Source organism: Ammodytes marinus, assembly GCF_949987685.1.
Source record: "Ammodytes marinus genome assembly, chromosome: 19".
NCBI classification, from domain to species: domain Eukaryota; kingdom Metazoa; phylum Chordata; class Actinopteri; order Uranoscopiformes; family Ammodytidae; genus Ammodytes; species Ammodytes marinus.
In genome coordinates, this window is record NC_137223.1 from 7,613,721 (window position 1) to 7,630,903 (window position 17,183).

Sequence of the window (17,183 nt, forward strand, 5' to 3'; positions counted from 1 at the left end):
TTGTCGGATGGGAGAGTAATGTAAAGTAAGTTAAGCCAGATCGGTGCATTCCTAGTCATCACTATCAAAACTAGTTAGAAACTATCATTCCCATATCTAAATGTTTTGTGTTACCTATGGCAGCGCCTCCTTGTTTCTTCTCTTCTAAGATGGCCGCCAAGTCTTTCTGCTTCTTCTCAACTCTGGCCCGACTACATGCTCCATCTCCAGGGTCCATGCTCCTCATGCGCAGCAGCTGGTTGGCTTTCTTGATCTTCTGGCTATACTGCCGTGCCATCAAGAAAACACGGTTCTTTGATTTTTCCATCTGTTCAAGGTCCACAGACTCACCCAGCAGGAGAGAGGAGGAGGCCAGAGGGGAGTCCAGACCTGCCAGCTCCCCGGGAAACAAGCTATGAAGGTCCTTGAGGGGAGGATCCCTCTGAGGGGGGGTTCGTGGAGGAAGCTCCACCAGGTCGTCGTCCTCTAGTCGGAAGCTGCCGCTGCTGAGGCGAGCCAGTCTTTTACGAATGTTCCTCACGGTTCCTGGGAGGGGCTCTGGGGTGGTTGGCAGGGGGCGTGACGTTGGAGCGGGGCTATGGAGTTCTTCTGCGATGGTGCCTTCACTTTGAAGTTCAGGGAGGTTAATGACCGGGATGGTGAATGACGGTGTGCAGGTGACAGGTGGAGTTTGAGGCCGATGTGTTGTTGGTGGACTCTTGGCTGGAGGGCTGGCAGCTTGAGGACTTATTACAGGGGGGCTCTTTGTAGGTCTGCTTTTGACCGAGGAAGCCTTCTTAGGGGACTCACTGGCGCTAACAGGGAAGAGGGCAGGGAGTCTATCAGCTTTCTTCTCATTGATCTTGATGTAGTTCTCAAGGTCGTTCCAGATTTCATCGACCTGCTCTGACATCTTGTCCCCTTTCTGAGAGCGCTGAGAGAAAGTCTCAGAGGCGGATGAGGACGAATAATCTGGCTCAGAAAAGCATGGCACAGGATGGGCAGCGTCAAGTGCGTCGTCCTCTCCAAAGTTTAGGCTTTCCTCAGACATAAACACTCCAAAGCTTTCAGTCAGGTCTTGTTCAGAGGCCACAAGACTGTCACTCTCTTGTTTTAGTTTGTGGCCTTCATTCATTCCTTTGAGCTCTGTCGAAGGAGGCTCCCTGAAACAGACGGTATCATAGATGTTCTCCTCTACTATCTCAAGCTCACATGTCCCAAATTGCTTTGAATTGTTTCCATTTGAAGAACATTCTGGTTCAATCATAGGCTCGGTGACCGATGGAACCTCTGGAGCATTTAGTGCCCTTGCTGCCTGGCTTTGGCAACCCTGTGCATCTGTAGAAGTTTCTTTCCGGGACTGGCTTTCCTCTGGGTCTCTTCTGACAAGGCCCATGCTCTTGAGGTCCTCATAGCTGATGTTGTCATACACATTTTCAATATCGTCTATGGTCAGCTGCTCGGCTGACGACGATCCAGATATTTCATTGCTAGATGATTCAGTGTGGATCACTTCCAGGTTCCCGTGACCCGGCTGGTCACCATCAGGACTCTGTCTTGCCTCTGTAGTCTTCTCCCCTGCACTGCTTGCTCTGCGCAGGACTCTGTTCCCGCTGGGTGGAGGGTCAACCTGCACAGTGGGCACCTGTTGGTCGTGCCAGCTGCATGGCCGAGCTGTCCTGGGCGATGAGGGGGCCTCAGACCTCTCCGAGGGCGCCTCCGGTTCCGGTGCGCTCTGCTCCGTGGGGACAAACATCTGGTAGATGTCCTCGTCCTCGTCATCAGGCTGCATGGTTCGCTGGCGGGTTGGGAACATGGCTCTGCGAGCTCGGTGGTCTGCCCAGATGTTCCTCACAGAATGGTCACTTTCTGTGACTACTACTGAGGGAACGGGGGAGTCTGGAGGTTCCTCCGTCACGTTAGGTGTCCTGAGAAGTGGCGGGTGGTGACTTCCATCCCTCACTAGGGATTCTCTGGCTCTCTGTGGGAAAGGAAATGAAGAACTTGTTGTTATGCACATACTGTAGTTTAGGCTATCTAAATAAAATCAAGATAGAAGTAGATACAATTCTCATTGTGTATTTGTGATAAGTACCTGTAGGTCTGAACAGCTCATGTTGAAAGATTTCCACTGCTCTATATGATCGACAGATGCCTGAGGGTTCAGCCTCTTTCTGCTACCTTTCCCAGGGACACGCAGCCGCTTTCCGCCTCCCTGAATGCAAAGTTTTAAGCTTTAACAACATGTTGAAAGGACTACAATTGAAGGTGGAATGGTATGAATTGAATCGTGCACGTAATGAACATAAATTGTTTGTTTGTAAATTTTAAACTCACCAGACCACTGTCATCTTCATCATCAGCGTCTTGCTGATGTGGCTCCTCTTCTCTGTCACTGTGGTCAAAATGATCACCTGGGTCCAGGGACTCGTTTGATTGGTTGATGAGGCTGCGGCTGCGACCGATCGTGCCCAAAGCCAGCTGGGACATGGGCGAGAGCAGGGTGGCACCCAGGCTTATTCGCTGAAAATGAGCATAAGAGTTTTTAAGAGTTTAGTTAAAGTGGCTACAAGAAACTGTTTTTACAACGCCAGATGTTATTCCTGTGCGTGCCGTGCGTACACGAACAAAGGCATTAGGAAAAACTATATAAAAATAGCGTTCTTTGTACTGATGGTCTCGTTTGCCGTTACATGTCATTTATGATCATCAGAGGAAAATGTTTCCTGTTTCAGAAATACCTAAAGTAGGCTAGTCATCATCGCTGGTTATCACTCACCTTTTCGCCATCTTTGTTGGCAGCATTTTGCTTGGCATTCTTCAGTAATTTGGATAGAGGTTCTGGGAAGTCAAACAAATGAAATATTGATTAAATCAAAGCTCAGCCTCGCAAGGCGTGTAATCTCTTTATATACAGTTCATTTATTTATTTTCTTACCTTTTCTGCGCCCTCTACGAGGTGTTGGCCCCTCCTTGGTCTGATAGGAATCTCTCTTGTCCCCATTAGGGCTGTAATGAAAGCCAGGGTGATCTGAAATAAATAGAGAAACATTTTCACATAAATCAACAATTTAAGCTTAATTCAATTTTCCAACATTAATGTTATTTTTATTGGCACTTACGCATTGCATCCATCTCCAAAATCGCCTGCTTAGCCTAAAATTCAAGAAATAAAACAATAGTTTAGAAGGTTAGATTATGAATGGATGAACAGACTCTGACACTGGGTGGCGCCACAGTACAGTTTATACATTTGGTTTGACACTTCACAAGCAGCCCCTTTACGTACACAGTGAACTTTCTTAATCCATGGGAAGAAAGCCTTAGTTATCAATTGCACATGAACGAAGGCAGACAAAAAGACAGAGAACTGAATGTGGTTGAATGTAAATAAAATTAATGGAAGAATTCCGAGCGCAGGAGAGGAGAAAAAATGCAGGGAAAAAGAAAGATAGAGATGCAGGGGAAAGGAAGTTGGCCAGAGGGAGTGACGTTTCCGATACATCCCACTCAAGTTCTGTGTTTAGGCGGTCAGTGCACATCTAGGGAGGTCATCGGGAGCTGATCTTACCTTGGCAGGGATTTTGGCAGGATGGTTTTCAAGTATGAGTCTTTTGAGATGTAAAATCCACATGCGCTTGTCTTGCTGTGATTTGGCCTAAGGGGGCAGAGAATACAAAACGACAGAGAAGACATGAACTTTAAAAATGTAGTTGAGAGGGTTGGGGTTAACTTAAAACCCCTAAAGGTTTGGAAAATGGCTTCTCTATGTCACACAGATTATCTTGTATTTTTCAGCGCTTGTTCAAAACACAGCGGTTAGGTAACAATGATGGCTGCCATTAGCCTCTAAACACTCGACAAGTCTGAACAATTCCTTGAGGCGAGCCTGGACGCACTACAACAAAAAAAAACAATCAGACACCTGCAATTAATCGTCACACTTTCTGATTGCACTCTTGCTCAACGCTGCAGGTAGCTGCACAGTTCAAACCGAGCATGTCATTACATTCACAAAGACTTTAGACTTTTATTATGATGTGTGCACTCATCTCATGCAATGCTGCCATACCTGGACAGTGTGCTGAAGTTTGGGGTTCTTGTAGTGAAACACGCTGAAACTCCATGGTTCTTTAGGGATAACCTCCACCAGCATCAGGTTACAACACTGTGAAAAAAAAACATGTAGGAAGTTGTGTTAGGAAAAACTGAGCAGGACCATGCATACAGTATTTTTGTGTCTCTTTTGGGACATAAGTCTTGCTTGGAGTAGCATGACTGACCAGTATGTGAGCCTTGTACGTGTAGGTTTCTTCTCGTTTCTTGGTGATGAGCAGAAGCTTGTCAAAGAGGAAGAGGGTTCTCTCGTTTTTGGCTCGCTGCAGACGAAACGTTCCCTCGAGAACCAACTCTCCGTAGCCGATCAGATCAGGGCCCTTCCAGTTGGTCAGCAGGCTCTGGATTTCCTGCAGAAAGCACCGACAGTACAGAGAGTGAGGGGAGTCAAATTATTGTGTTTATTTGAACAATGACCAAGAAAAAAAAACATTTGCCCCAGCAGAATAAAATAAAGGAGATTTTGAGAACACATTGTTGAAAAAAAAAAACATGTAACCACACCTAAAAAAATAAATGAATAAGTGAAAAGCTATATTTAAATGGTGGGTCTTTAATGATAGTGTGAAGGGAGAAAATAGAGGATGTCTGCTTTGCTACAGGATGGAGAGAGAAACAGACCAAAAAACAATAAAAACAAAAAGGTTAAGGAACTAGGCATACGTTTAAGCAAATATTGATGATATAATAATGAAGAGGACAAAACAACAGTAACTGAAGATCTTGATTGAGCCAATCCCTTTCTCCAGACACCCGAGAGTAAACGCTTCCATTCCATCCACACACATTCCTGCATTCATCTGACCCTTCTGGATCGCCGCGGATAAAAGAAGCAAGCTTCCCTTTTATGTGTCTTCTCCTCTCTGTGCTATAGGCCATCATTAGCCCAGTGGAAAACGCAGTGTAAGACGTGAGGGGGGGGGGGGGGGGGGGGATCAAAGCCGAAGCCCATTTAAACCTAGACTTTAAACATAAGTTTTCGGCCCAAAAAATAAAATTACTGCCGCCCTAAAAAGGCTCGAAGGGTATCTTGTGTCTGTTTTGGTTATAGGAGTAATTACAGACTTGAATGGTGGAGATTACACGCTCAACATTAAATAGATTCAGAAAGTGGGAGGACGCTTGATTGAACATTGAAAGTCCCATTATACAGTTTTTTCCTTTATTTTTTATTTTCTTTGTGCTTTTTCGTACCTGCAGCCTCACGGCATGCTCATGTTTCCTCTTCATATCATTGATGTGCCAGGCCACTCCCTGCATGGTGTCTATGGCTTCCTGCACAACCTCGTAGGTCTCCGTGTCCTTCTCCATGTGGTTGGCTATCTCCTGCACATACACAACAATTGCTGGGAATAAGACACATGCAACGGGGGGAACACGCCATCCAGCGTTTCCGCACATAAACACACTCTTGCATGCACTCTAATGCAAAGCGTATACATACACAGGAACACACATACTGAGCGCCATATGTCAAAACATTTGGCTTCTCCAGTGGGGATTGTCACTGGGCGCCGAGTCAGAATCGCTTGTTATGTAACCGTACACACATCCATTTGTATTGTTGTATGGATAAAAAAAAAAAAAAGCTTACAAGTGTGTGCCTGTGCTTGCATTTCTTGTGGGTTGAAGAATAATTGTGCATGTGTTTTTAACAGACGACAAGCAGACGTACGTGTAGCAGTAGGTGGTACTTGAGGATCCTCTGCACTGGCTTGAGCAGGTAGGAGCCCAGAGGCAAGGAGTGCCTCAGAGATTCCTGGCGCTCGCGGAGAAACTTGGCCAACGCCTTGTTCCTCATGCACTCTGTGAGCACGGCCACCGACCTGTGGAGGCAGAGCAGCGGAGAAGATATCAGGGATGTGTTGGTTTTAAAGGTCACATATTATGCTAAATGCACTTTTTAAATGTGTTCCAACATATCCATGCGTCCACGGTGTGCCTAGAGACTGCCAAATTATTTAAAAAAATAACAATCTCTCCTTTTCTCACTCTCCCCTTTTCTGAAACCCCCACCCCTCCCCCTCAATATACTCCAGTCAGAATTCTCCCCTTTTCTGACCTCACAAACTGGAAAGCCAGAAGCTTCCACTGTGCAGCCCACACCCCTATTTCTTATTGGTCCACGGCCCTGACAGACAGAGGGCGAGGCGTATCTGGCTTCGCTTCCGGACAGGGGGTGGGGGGAGCTCAAAGATTGTATATTTACGAGGGGAGCTGCAGCTCTTTTAAAAAAATAGGGCATTGTGAGATTAGCTGAACATCAGCATAGTACAATAAATTATCTGAAAGTTTTTTTCAGCAAACAATTAAAGAAAAACGTATTAGGGACCACTAAGACCATATAATATGGTGTATAATAGAACCGAAAAGAGTATAATATGGGAGCTTTAAACCAAATTAAACAGCGATGACGGGTGAGAGTAATGTGTGCCCCCCCGACAGACGATACTGAAATAGAAAAATGTCACACCTGATTGGACAGAAACACACATCCAAGAAAGGGACAGAAAGAGACTTTACAACGGTGTATGAAGACTGTGAAGATCTCCATCCATCCATCTGCCTTCCATTGAAATAAATGAAACATTATTCCACTTTTCATTTTAATTAGCTTTTAATTGTTTTTATTCTAGTGAATACTTACTCTCCTGAATCATAATGAAAAATAAATGGTTATTATTACATTATCATACAGCCCTAGGTCTAAATCTTACATTACATTTAAGGCTTTTAGTGTTTTTCTAGATGAATGATGATTTTGGTACGTATTCTACTGAAACAGCAGCACTGTACCACCTTCTGAGACTTGAATTTGCTGGTCAGTGCAGCTGGTTTGTTGTGTGCCCTACTGGGGAAGAAAGAGCCTATTTCACAAACTGATGTAGGCTGTATGTGTGTGCGCATACTCATGCACAGTGGAAAAAGACAGTTGTGAGTTGCCCAAAACTTTGTTGTGTCTTTGTGTGTGTCTTTGTGTGTGTGCGTGTGAGCGCACGCATGCATGTGCATGTCTGCATGTCTAAATTCCAGTCAAGCTATGCACAGGCCTCACATTGTTCAGAAGGAAACCCGACCTTAGAGCTCAGCATGACCACGATACATCTGCAGCCTCTGTGTGTGTGTGTGTGTGTGTGTGTGTGTGTGTGAGTGTTTTTGTGTGTGTGTGTGTGTGATTATCGTCGACGTGTGTGCGTGCCTGTCGTGTGTGCCCTTGGCCAGGGTCACCAGCTGTGGTGTGGAAGTGGGAGAAGTTCTATCTCAAACAGCTGACAATAGCCCCCCTCATACACACAGACTGTCTCTCTCACACACACAAACACAAATTCAGCATTCAATTAGTCATCATCAGTGGGTAAATAGAGTCTTCCCCCCCCTACACGTTTGTCTTATCTTCTGCTGTGAAAGCAAAATGGTAGTCAGAGGAGAAGGTGTGTTGGGTGGGATCAGTAATGTCTTGACATGAAGAATAGCCTCACGTTTCGGCCTATTTAAAAAACACACAATATGCACAATGACACACAAAAAAAACTCCCACAGGTGTCCCATGGGAACACAGCTAAATAAAACATTAACAGCATTAGGTATGATAAGGTGACAACTATAATACCCCTTCTGTCAGCACGTGAGCTTAAAATGTGAATAGGCAGTGAATAAAAGAGGGGTAGAAGAGAAATGGGGCATGATGAGAGGGAGGGAGGGAGAGAGAGAGAGAGAGAGAGAGAGAGAGAGAGAGAGAGAGAGAGAGAGAGAGAGAGAGAGAGAGAGAGAGAGAGAGAGAGAGAGAGAGAGAGAGAGAGAGAGAGAGAGAAAGCCCGAGGCCCAACTGAAGGCAGACACTTTGACTCCTGCTGAGCTGGCTTCTATGGAGCGTGTCAGTTCGTCAGGGAGGAGAGAAAAAGGTAACGCATTGATCGGCGCGCACAATGGAGCCATGTGAGACGCTGGGAAGGCGGCGTGTGGAGGTGAGATCAAGATAGGATGACAATGACACCAGGAAAGATTTTGTACGGTACACTGAATAAGCACAGACACACACACACAAATACACACACAGACGCACACACACACTTTAGCTGTTGTCTTACCGTGGGTAGTTGGTGCAGTACTGCGTATATATGTGGAATTCTTCACTCTGTAAAAAAACAAAAAGGACAGATGAGTTTTCATGCATTTCAAGTGACAGGAAACATGACTAGCTGAATACATATAGTGATGTAATTTAATGTTTGTGGCTGTTTCTGTGGCGGCATGTACTGCGTGTAGGTGGTATAGTGAGCGTTTGTAAATGTCACTTTTAAATCGCTTTCTGGATAAGTATTTTTATCGAAAGAAATAATACCTTTGTTTCGTTTGGGGAATTTGATTTAATGTGCATATTGATGTGTGTATTGTTGGTGCATGTGAGTGTTTTATATGCAAGATGTGTTTATGACTGTACGTGTATTTTTTCTTTCATAAATTACTTATGAAGTCATTTTAGTTTTTTGAGTCCTATAGAAATAAACCTTTTTTGTTCTTTTATTCCAGACAGCCATCAAATTCCGTTTAATAACAAAATCACATACAACTCGCAGTAAACATAAAGGTTTCATTAAATTGTCAATGTGACACTTTTGTTGCCTTTGTAATGGAGTTTAAAGCTGGGGTGGAGGATTTGGGGAGAAAATGGCAGTTGGGATAGAGATTTGAATCCAAATAACTCAACCGCTCCACTTGTTCTCTTTGATCCCTCCCCTATGGTCCCTCCCTGACATGCTCTCTACACCAACAAAGTCGTGCCAAAGTGAATGGACAGTCCCAGCAGCCAATAAGAACAGAGAATCGGAGCCTCGCTCTGATTGGTCAAAGTGTACAGCTCATGTTAACTGTGACCAATCAGAAATCATATATACCCCAGCTTTAATTGCAGATTGTTTGAGAGCCGGCAAATCTTTTATAATATGTCCATGGGGCAAATGGACCGTGCAAAACCCCTAGTGCTGTGCGAACCTTGTAAAGGTCAAGGTTTATTTTCTTGCCTCCTCATCACTGTCCATGCTGTATCTGCAGTGGCCTTGGTGCAGTTTTGATGACTGATGACCCCATTAGATTTCATATTTACGGCTTTACACGCTCAGAGCCCACGGACAAGGCATCCTCTCTCCTCCGCTCACCTCTGCTAATTGAAAGTCAACCCTGCGGCCTGTGATTTGCCTGCGTCCTGCGCTTTAAGTCTCTGTTGATCCCAAATAGCCCCGAGCACTCAGATTAAATATCCCCTCACACTCCACTGCCGCCCCTTTAATTTCGATTTTTCCCGACTTGCATGCCTGTCTGAACATCAAAGAGGGCAGACATGGCATGACTTATCAAAGCTTGAATTAACCTTCCGCTTCTCAGATGCTTCCTTTGCCATCTCTGTATCGTTCCCTTACTCCTGATATTATGCAACATTTTTTTTTCATGTAATCTCTTATGAAGATTTTTTTTATGGAAACCCTTCTTTTTTTTTAAATCTCAGAATCTTGCATTTCTCCTCTTTAAAAAAATATGTTATTTTTGTTCATCCCTCCCTCTGGTCGAGCTCCCTCAAAGGCATGGACTGGAGATGGATCCCCTCAGTGTTGCATAACGTGAGAGTCCAACTGAACTCTGTTTGTGTCCATAAACACTTGACGGGGGGCGCAGGATGCAGACGGCCACCCGGAAGCGACTTCATAAACATACAGGGCAGTTGACAGCAGTCTGTCCTGGTTCGTAATGTACACACGTACACAGACAAACACACACACACACAGAAATGTGGACATTCACTCACATTCTCCAACTTGCGATTCATAGTAAACTTACAGTATACAGAGACTAGGATGTTTGTGAATGTTAGGTTTCTTGCTGTAGGTAAATATACATTCCTATTCAAAGCTGCCTCAAACAATACAACCTACCTACACAAATGCAAACAGACAGAGCATCCCAGAATATACCAGAACATGCCCAACACACACAACTTCACACACAGACAGACTTGTATGATTGGTTAGCCCGAGGTGCTTCGTGGGAACCGTCCTAAATTGAAGAGCAGAGCTCTCCTCCTCGTCTCCAGCAGTCTGCCGCCACAGACCAGGCCTAAACACAACCAGATGTGCCACCGTCCATTTCAGACAACGTATGCACACGCACACACACACACACACACACACACACACACACACACACACACACCCCCCCCCCACACACACACACGCACACGCACACACACACACACACACACACCTAATATCCCTCTGGACTGTGAACGCAGGACCACAAGATACATTAATGTGTCCATGCAATACAAGTTTTTGCCGAGCATGCATGTCTGCACACACACGCTTTGAACCCGACCAGCAAACCAGCAGACCCTTAAAAGTAGCTCAGACCTATAATATACTTCCCTTTAAGAAATATATACAAGCCTTGATACATCATATAATCATATCTAAGTGCTGCGTGTGAGAGATTTGAACTCTATTCCTATTCAGAGTATCAAGATACAAATGATATACTGTGTAAAGATTTAGATTTAGACACATAATAACTACAGAGTGAAACAGAAATGATTTGTTTGTCCACTGATCACTTTAATGAAAAAGTCCCGTATCAGCAGTCTCTCTTGTTATGATATACTATAGCTATTATGTCACAGTGAGTCACCAGGTAATCACTGAACGCCTCACTGGGCTAGAAAAAAGAAGAAGAAGAAGAAGAAAAAGCTTAAGATCTCATTGTAATTGTTCTCTCTGTGCTTCAGTCAGCATGTAGCGACCCATAAAACCCTTTAAAAGGCTTACTCAACACATAGCACAGGGGAACATGAGGATAGATAGCCAATTACCTGAGCAAGAGGAGGAGATTTACAACCAGACCGGTCTCATCTTCAAACACTGTGCAGGGTTGTGATTCTTGGCTGCTCAGACCAGAGATGTATTAGCCTGTGTTTGTTAGTGTGTGTGTGTGTGTGTGTGTGTGTGTGTGTGTGTGTGTGTGTGTGTGTGTGTGTGTGTGTGTGTGTGTGTGTGTGTGTGTGTGTGTGTGTGTGTGTGTGTGCGTGTGTGCGTGTGTGCCTGTGTGCCTGTGCCTGTGCCTGTGCCTGTGCGTAGTGTCGGCAACCAATAGTGAAAGAGAGGATTTGTGGTCTTCCTGTCTTAGCAACCGTGACCAACCTTCAACAATACAAAAGGACCTCTGCTTACTATTCTGGTCACAATCCGTTTTAATAGAAGTTAGCCTGCTAAATGATGAAGCCACACACACGCACATACACACACAAACACATACACATGGATGTCGGTCCTTGAATGTTAAGGGGGGATTGTTGGTCAGTGGTGACTGAATATTTCCAGGCGGTGGTCTGGCTGCAGCACTCATGTAAAGCTACCTATTAAACCCACTCACTGACAAAAACTATAGAACTAACTCTTAAAACACATGTGTGTAGACACAGTCACTCACAAGGCCGAAAAATCACAAAACACCTTTCACCACTAACATCTACTGTATGTTCATCTCAACATCTATGCATCTAATATGAATATGAATATACTGTATAAGTAGCCTATTGAACAAATTGTATTGGACATGTAGCACAAAAACATTAGGCAAAACTATCACCACAACCTATCAGACGATCTTTTTTTAGCAGATGAAGTTTGCCCAGTTGTAGCGGGATAGGAGACGTCAAGATTTCCATTTTTACTGAGCATTTAAAAAATACTTTTTCGGCTATTTCATGTCAAAAATCTCAACTTTGAAGCCAACATGGTCGAAAAGGTCTTTTATGTACAATGAGATTGAAAGCAGACAGGCTACTAATGGACCCTTGTGGTGAGTTTATCTGGCAAATTGTTATTTTTCCAAGATTCTCGGTCGAATCCGTCTTAGACTAAATGAGACAAAAACAAGTTGACTTAAGAGTCAAAATGGACTATTTCGCGTAAAATGATGGCCATCATGTACACAACATATTAATCATGTGTCGTATAGCTAACCTGTGTTTATGCACATCGATGTTTTGTGGTGTTGCATAAGACCTGAAGCAGCAGGCCAGGAGCTTTACACTCTTCCAGTAAAAAAAAAAAAAAATCAGGACTACTTTTAATGGCTTTACTGGACATCTGCAGTATGAAGTTATTAGTGGCCGGATGTGGAGCCTTGCTTTCAGTTGTCTGTGACTCAATTTAACAGCATGGGTAATAAATACCATAAGTATGACTTGGTTTCGCAGAGTTTGCTGTACTGGCTTCTGATTAAAGAGTCAACAATAGGGTTTTTTTCCCGTATTTCAGTACACACAACAGCTTCTTTTCCACGTGATTGACATTTTAAGGTGTTCCTCGAACTGTTACGTTAATCGTTGATTTATGGATCTCAGTTAATTATGCGCAGTGGTGCTGTGGGAGGCAATACAACGGGTGTGTGTGTGTCTCAACAACAGCTGCTGTATTTAGGGAGTATGTGATGCCGACTGTGACTTGTTTTATTTATATATATATATATATATACACATGGTCAGACAGTTGCTGCTGTGGTATAGTGGGTGTAATTGCAGTAGGGTTAGGGCAGGGAATGTGAAGTGTTTGAGAGGAAGTGCAGGAATGCAGCACATTATCATGGGACTTAATCGTGCAATCGGGGGGTGGGGGAGGATAAAAAGCTGAAACATTATGCAGACAAAAGGACCAGTGATACTTTTTTAGCAGATAGATAGATTGCTGAGTCTTGTTTTTCTCTCTATGAAGAACTGCTATTATCCCTTCCAGTAAAAAAAAAAAAAAAGAGGGTGATTATATATTCGGAGGGTCCTTAAAATTCCTCACTGCCTCCCTGTCCTCCTGATGCACTTAACAACTGACATTCCAGCCAGCGAAATGATGCTGCTGGCCTCAGCACGCGCCTATCTGTCTTCATGCAGCATCTTCATCAGATCCTTCTGAACTTATCTTTAATAATAAGAGCCCGTTTGCCCGTTTCTTATTTGTGGTATTCTAGTATTGTGCAGGTATTTTGGTGCAGAAGTGTGTGGTGTGTGTGTGTGTGTGTGTGTGTGTGTGTGTGTGTGTGCGTGCGTGCATGTGTCAAAAAACAGCTGTCTGGACAGGTTTACACAAGCAGAGGAAGAGTGTGTTTGTATGTGGGCAGAGAGGCAGACGTTGGTAGAAAAAGTACTCTGAGCCTTAACGTCAATAAAAGCACTAATACATTAAGCAATGTAGAATAAAAAGTCCTGCATTCAAACTAGAAGTGTTTTTTTTATAAGAAAGATCTGAAAAGTCTAAAGGGTAACTGTATCTAGGGTGGAACTGCGTACAACTCATACACATCTGTCACTACCTGTTTGGTAAATGGGTCATGAGTGTAAAAGGATAAAAACCACTTGTACGAAAGCTTTGCAGCCTATAATTTTATCATGTGTTGTCCGTTTATGTCAAATCTTAATCCCGAAACGAGTCAATTTAGCTGTTAAAGGTACGTGTGTGTGTGTGTGTGTGTGTGTGTGTGTGTGTGTGTGTGTGTGTGTGTGGGGTGGGGTATGGAGGGGACAACCTTTACCTTGGATACGAAGCATTCTGCGATGGCCACTGGGTCTGCGTTGCACTTCTCCAGATGGTGAAGAAGATCCCTGGAAAAAAATAAAAAATAAATAAAACACATTGCTCAGATAAATCAAGCAAATGATGTGAAAGTGTGCACCCGGAATTCTCCCTTATCTTTATCACACACACCCTTTTCTTCCTTGGACAATTTATTAGAAAACTATTCTCCCACGATGCATTGTTCCAAAAGAGTGAATTTCATGAGCAAGAGTCACCCTGGGTACAGATATTAGGTCGAAGGGCATTCTGCTGCACTGAACAAATGACAAACTTCCATGAATTCAAACGGGCAGCTCCTGTGTGTTTGCTTTGTGTGTGTGTGTGTGTGTGTGTGTGTGTGTGTGTGTGTGTGTGTGTGTGTGTGTGTGTGTGTGTGTGTGTGTGTGTGTGTGTGTGTGTGTGTGTGTGTGTGTGTGTGTGTGTGTGTGTGTGTGTGTGTGTGTGTGTGTGTGTGTGTGTGTGTGTGTGTGTGTGTGTGTGTGTGTGTGTGTGTGTGTGTGTGTATGTATGTAAGTGCACAATGCAGGGAGAAAAGAAGGCCACTGGTGGGAGTCATTGTTTCATGTCTGAAGTATGAGATCATGGTGGCCGCTTAAAACTGCTTTTTATGCTTCCTTTTTACTAGCCGGTTTGTGTGCGCGTGACAGCTGAGAAATGAATAGGTGGGAGAAAAAGAGTGCATGTTTGTGTCCCCAGACCACCACGGCTGATGGTCGACTAACACACACAACACAGACACAGACACAGACACACACACTTCAGAGCAGTGCCGGAGGGAGGCAAATATGCAGACGGCAACTTATTACACAGACACACACACACACACACTCACACCTGACTGCCTGGACAACGCCCTTCCCAGAAATCGACAGGTGGCTCAGCCCAGTTTCGCTATTTGCAAGACATTGTTTGTTGAGCCAAAGAGAGAACGTGTTTTTATAAGTAGCCAGAGCAGTTTTTTTCTTTAGATCTCAATAACGTTAAAAATGAGTCTCCATCTTTATTAGCAAAAAAGATAACTTTAAAACATTTCTCGGTTAAGACCATTTGCAAATGTTTTTTATTTGAATATCTATCCTTTTGCAGCATGTTCATATTATTTTGCAGATGGCTTTAAAATGAAGAGGCCTAATGTGAATAGAAATTGAGCCTTCAGCTGTTTCACTCTTTTTATTTTTTTCTTGTTAAAGAATGTTTACGAGGTCAAGAACATTCAAGTCTTTAGGAAGTAATAGGAAATAGCATTCACACCAACTACCTATAGGCAAAAATTACGACTAGGAAACGGAATAACAAACCATGTGATGGATGTACTGTATAGTGCTTTATTGTATTGTAACTGCCTTGGGTCGTCTAGTAATGAGAGCGTTCCCCAAAGTCATAAACATGGGGATATCTCCTATCTCTACCAACCGGGTCATTTGACGTTACCACGGCACCAATGGCTTGTCACATGTGTCTCAAGTCTACAGCTCTTTACATGTGTCGTACCTGTTAAAGTGGAAGATGTCCTGGATGTTGCCGAACAGAGAGCCTTTATCCTCAGGGCTCAGGTCCAGCCGAGACTGATTACTGATGCACTCCAAGTAGTCCTGCACGGAGAGAAAGCAACAGAAAAAATATGTTAGTGCTACATGGCTGACATTTTTGATTGACACAAGCCTTTTGCACCAACACCTACACAGTGGATTTTTGACAGACAATCTCACTCAGTGACTCCTATTACAGACTAGCTGTTAAAAGCCCACTGCTCACCTTAGGCCACTTGACTGTTGACTTCAATGTTAATTGATGAATGGTCACATTTCTAGAGCTATTTAAGCTATTTTTTCATTTGTCTGAGACTCTAAGGGATGAACCATTAGTGGGACAATTCTGGGCTTTTCTGAAGGAAAGTTGCTTGGCTATTTCTGTCCAGAATGCAAAATGATTTTTCCAATGCTGCTCTAAAAAGGGAAGCCGAACAATTGATATCTTTCTGCAATTTGTCCCAGACCCAGAAGCTCAATCCTCCAGCTGTATGGCATCCAGATACACAGATGTTGAAGCAGAGAACGTTATGTTGTAGGCATTTTCATTATCCTTTTCCATATAAATAAAATGTGCTTTCATTCATATTTTTAAAGTAACAAAAACACAAATGAAACACTTGTCATTTCAGTTCTGATAAGATTCAAAGCTGAAGAGTCAACACTAAAACTGACCAAAACCAGTTGTAACTTTGATGACAACGACCCATTCTTATCTGGGTCTGATCCTTGTTTGGCTGTTTTGTGTAAACAACAGTTTGATAAGGGAAAAAAAGCACAGGTCGTCTGTTTTTTTTAAATTTGTAAATGAGTCGAATGCTGAGAAACACAGCTTTCACACGGCTATCATGTTGAAAAACAGGTATAAGAGGATTTAACTCTCCGGGCTCTAATCACTACCTCCATCACCGCTGTTAGTAAAGGATTAAACGCTAGCCTCAGGTATCACTCTGGCCTGCAGACAGAGAGAGAGACACTTGACGGCATGTTTCTCTTGTTTGGAGTCTGCTTCTTGTGTTTGTGCAGGCAGCGATGCAGGAACTACCGATAAGCAAGATCAGTAAAGTAGTAAAAACTAGACACAGCTATTAAATCGATAGCTGCAGGCTGCTATAGTCATTTGCTGTTGCACATCATTCCTTCCGGATGCCATTATTGCAATTCATTTGTTGTTCGCACTTCCTATAAAGCATCTCTTCCTCGTCTGTCTCACACTGACGGATGATAGTTCACAACCCAAAACAAACACACACACACACGCATGCAGGCACACACACACACACACACACACACACACACACACACACACACACACACACACACACACACACACACACACACACACACACACACACACACACACACACACACACACACACACACACACACACACACACACACACACACACACACACACACACACTCTCAACCGTCAATGCAGCTGGAGCAGCTATTGATAGGGGTAAAGGAGGAGTAGGCTTTCACACAGTAACGGTTTTTTAAACCAAACCCCAACCTGCAACCCGAGCATGGCAGACAACACAACAATGAGGAAAACACCAGGCCGCCCTAAACATGCACAAACACACACACACCCACCGCTCATTTCAGAACACACAACTGTTAAAAACCGTGAGACACCAAAGAGCGAAAGAGAGAAAAAAAACTCTCTCTGCTCACTGCCTGCAGTCTGTTTGCCTAAATACTAGTCGTTAGTTTTCTTTGTAACATGTTATGTATTAAGCCATCACTATCATTATTATTAGTATTCTAAAAGCTGAGCCAGAGCAGTCTATTAAATTGTGTTTGTTTAGGCAAAAGGAGGGATGTATGAAGAGACCAACTGATCCCAGTTAAAACAAAGACATGAGAGGCTCTTTCCAAACTGGGAGGTGAATGACGGCCATCTTGGATGTTTAGGGTCGAAATGTTATACAGGAGCAAG

The 17,183-nt window shown here is 43.7% G+C and overlaps 1 protein-coding gene across 2 annotated transcripts in view; it reads right to left on the reverse strand.

Moving 5' to 3' along the window:
• The window catches only part of LOC307266011 (pleckstrin homology domain-containing family G member 1), a 44,376-nt gene that overhangs the window by 3,331 nt on the left and 23,862 nt on the right, over positions 1 to 17,183 (reverse strand). For both annotated transcript variants that reach the window (XM_080047890.1, XM_080047889.1), the window contains exons 3-16: positions 15,201 to 15,301; positions 13,666 to 13,735; positions 8,184 to 8,230; positions 5,771 to 5,921; positions 5,290 to 5,421; positions 4,263 to 4,445; positions 4,052 to 4,147; positions 3,551 to 3,637; positions 3,102 to 3,135; positions 2,918 to 3,010; positions 2,759 to 2,820; positions 2,317 to 2,502; positions 2,075 to 2,194; positions 115 to 1,960 (exon numbers count right to left, since the gene is read on the reverse strand). In XM_080047890.1, the coding sequence (XP_079904016.1) occupies positions 115 to 1,960; positions 2,075 to 2,194; positions 2,317 to 2,502; positions 2,759 to 2,820; positions 2,918 to 3,010; positions 3,102 to 3,135; positions 3,551 to 3,637; positions 4,052 to 4,147; positions 4,263 to 4,445; positions 5,290 to 5,421; positions 5,771 to 5,921; positions 8,184 to 8,230; positions 13,666 to 13,735; positions 15,201 to 15,301 (3,208 nt within the window). The remainder of the gene's footprint in view (positions 1 to 114; positions 1,961 to 2,074; positions 2,195 to 2,316; positions 2,503 to 2,758; positions 2,821 to 2,917; positions 3,011 to 3,101; positions 3,136 to 3,550; positions 3,638 to 4,051; positions 4,148 to 4,262; positions 4,446 to 5,289; positions 5,422 to 5,770; positions 5,922 to 8,183; positions 8,231 to 13,665; positions 13,736 to 15,200; positions 15,302 to 17,183) is intronic.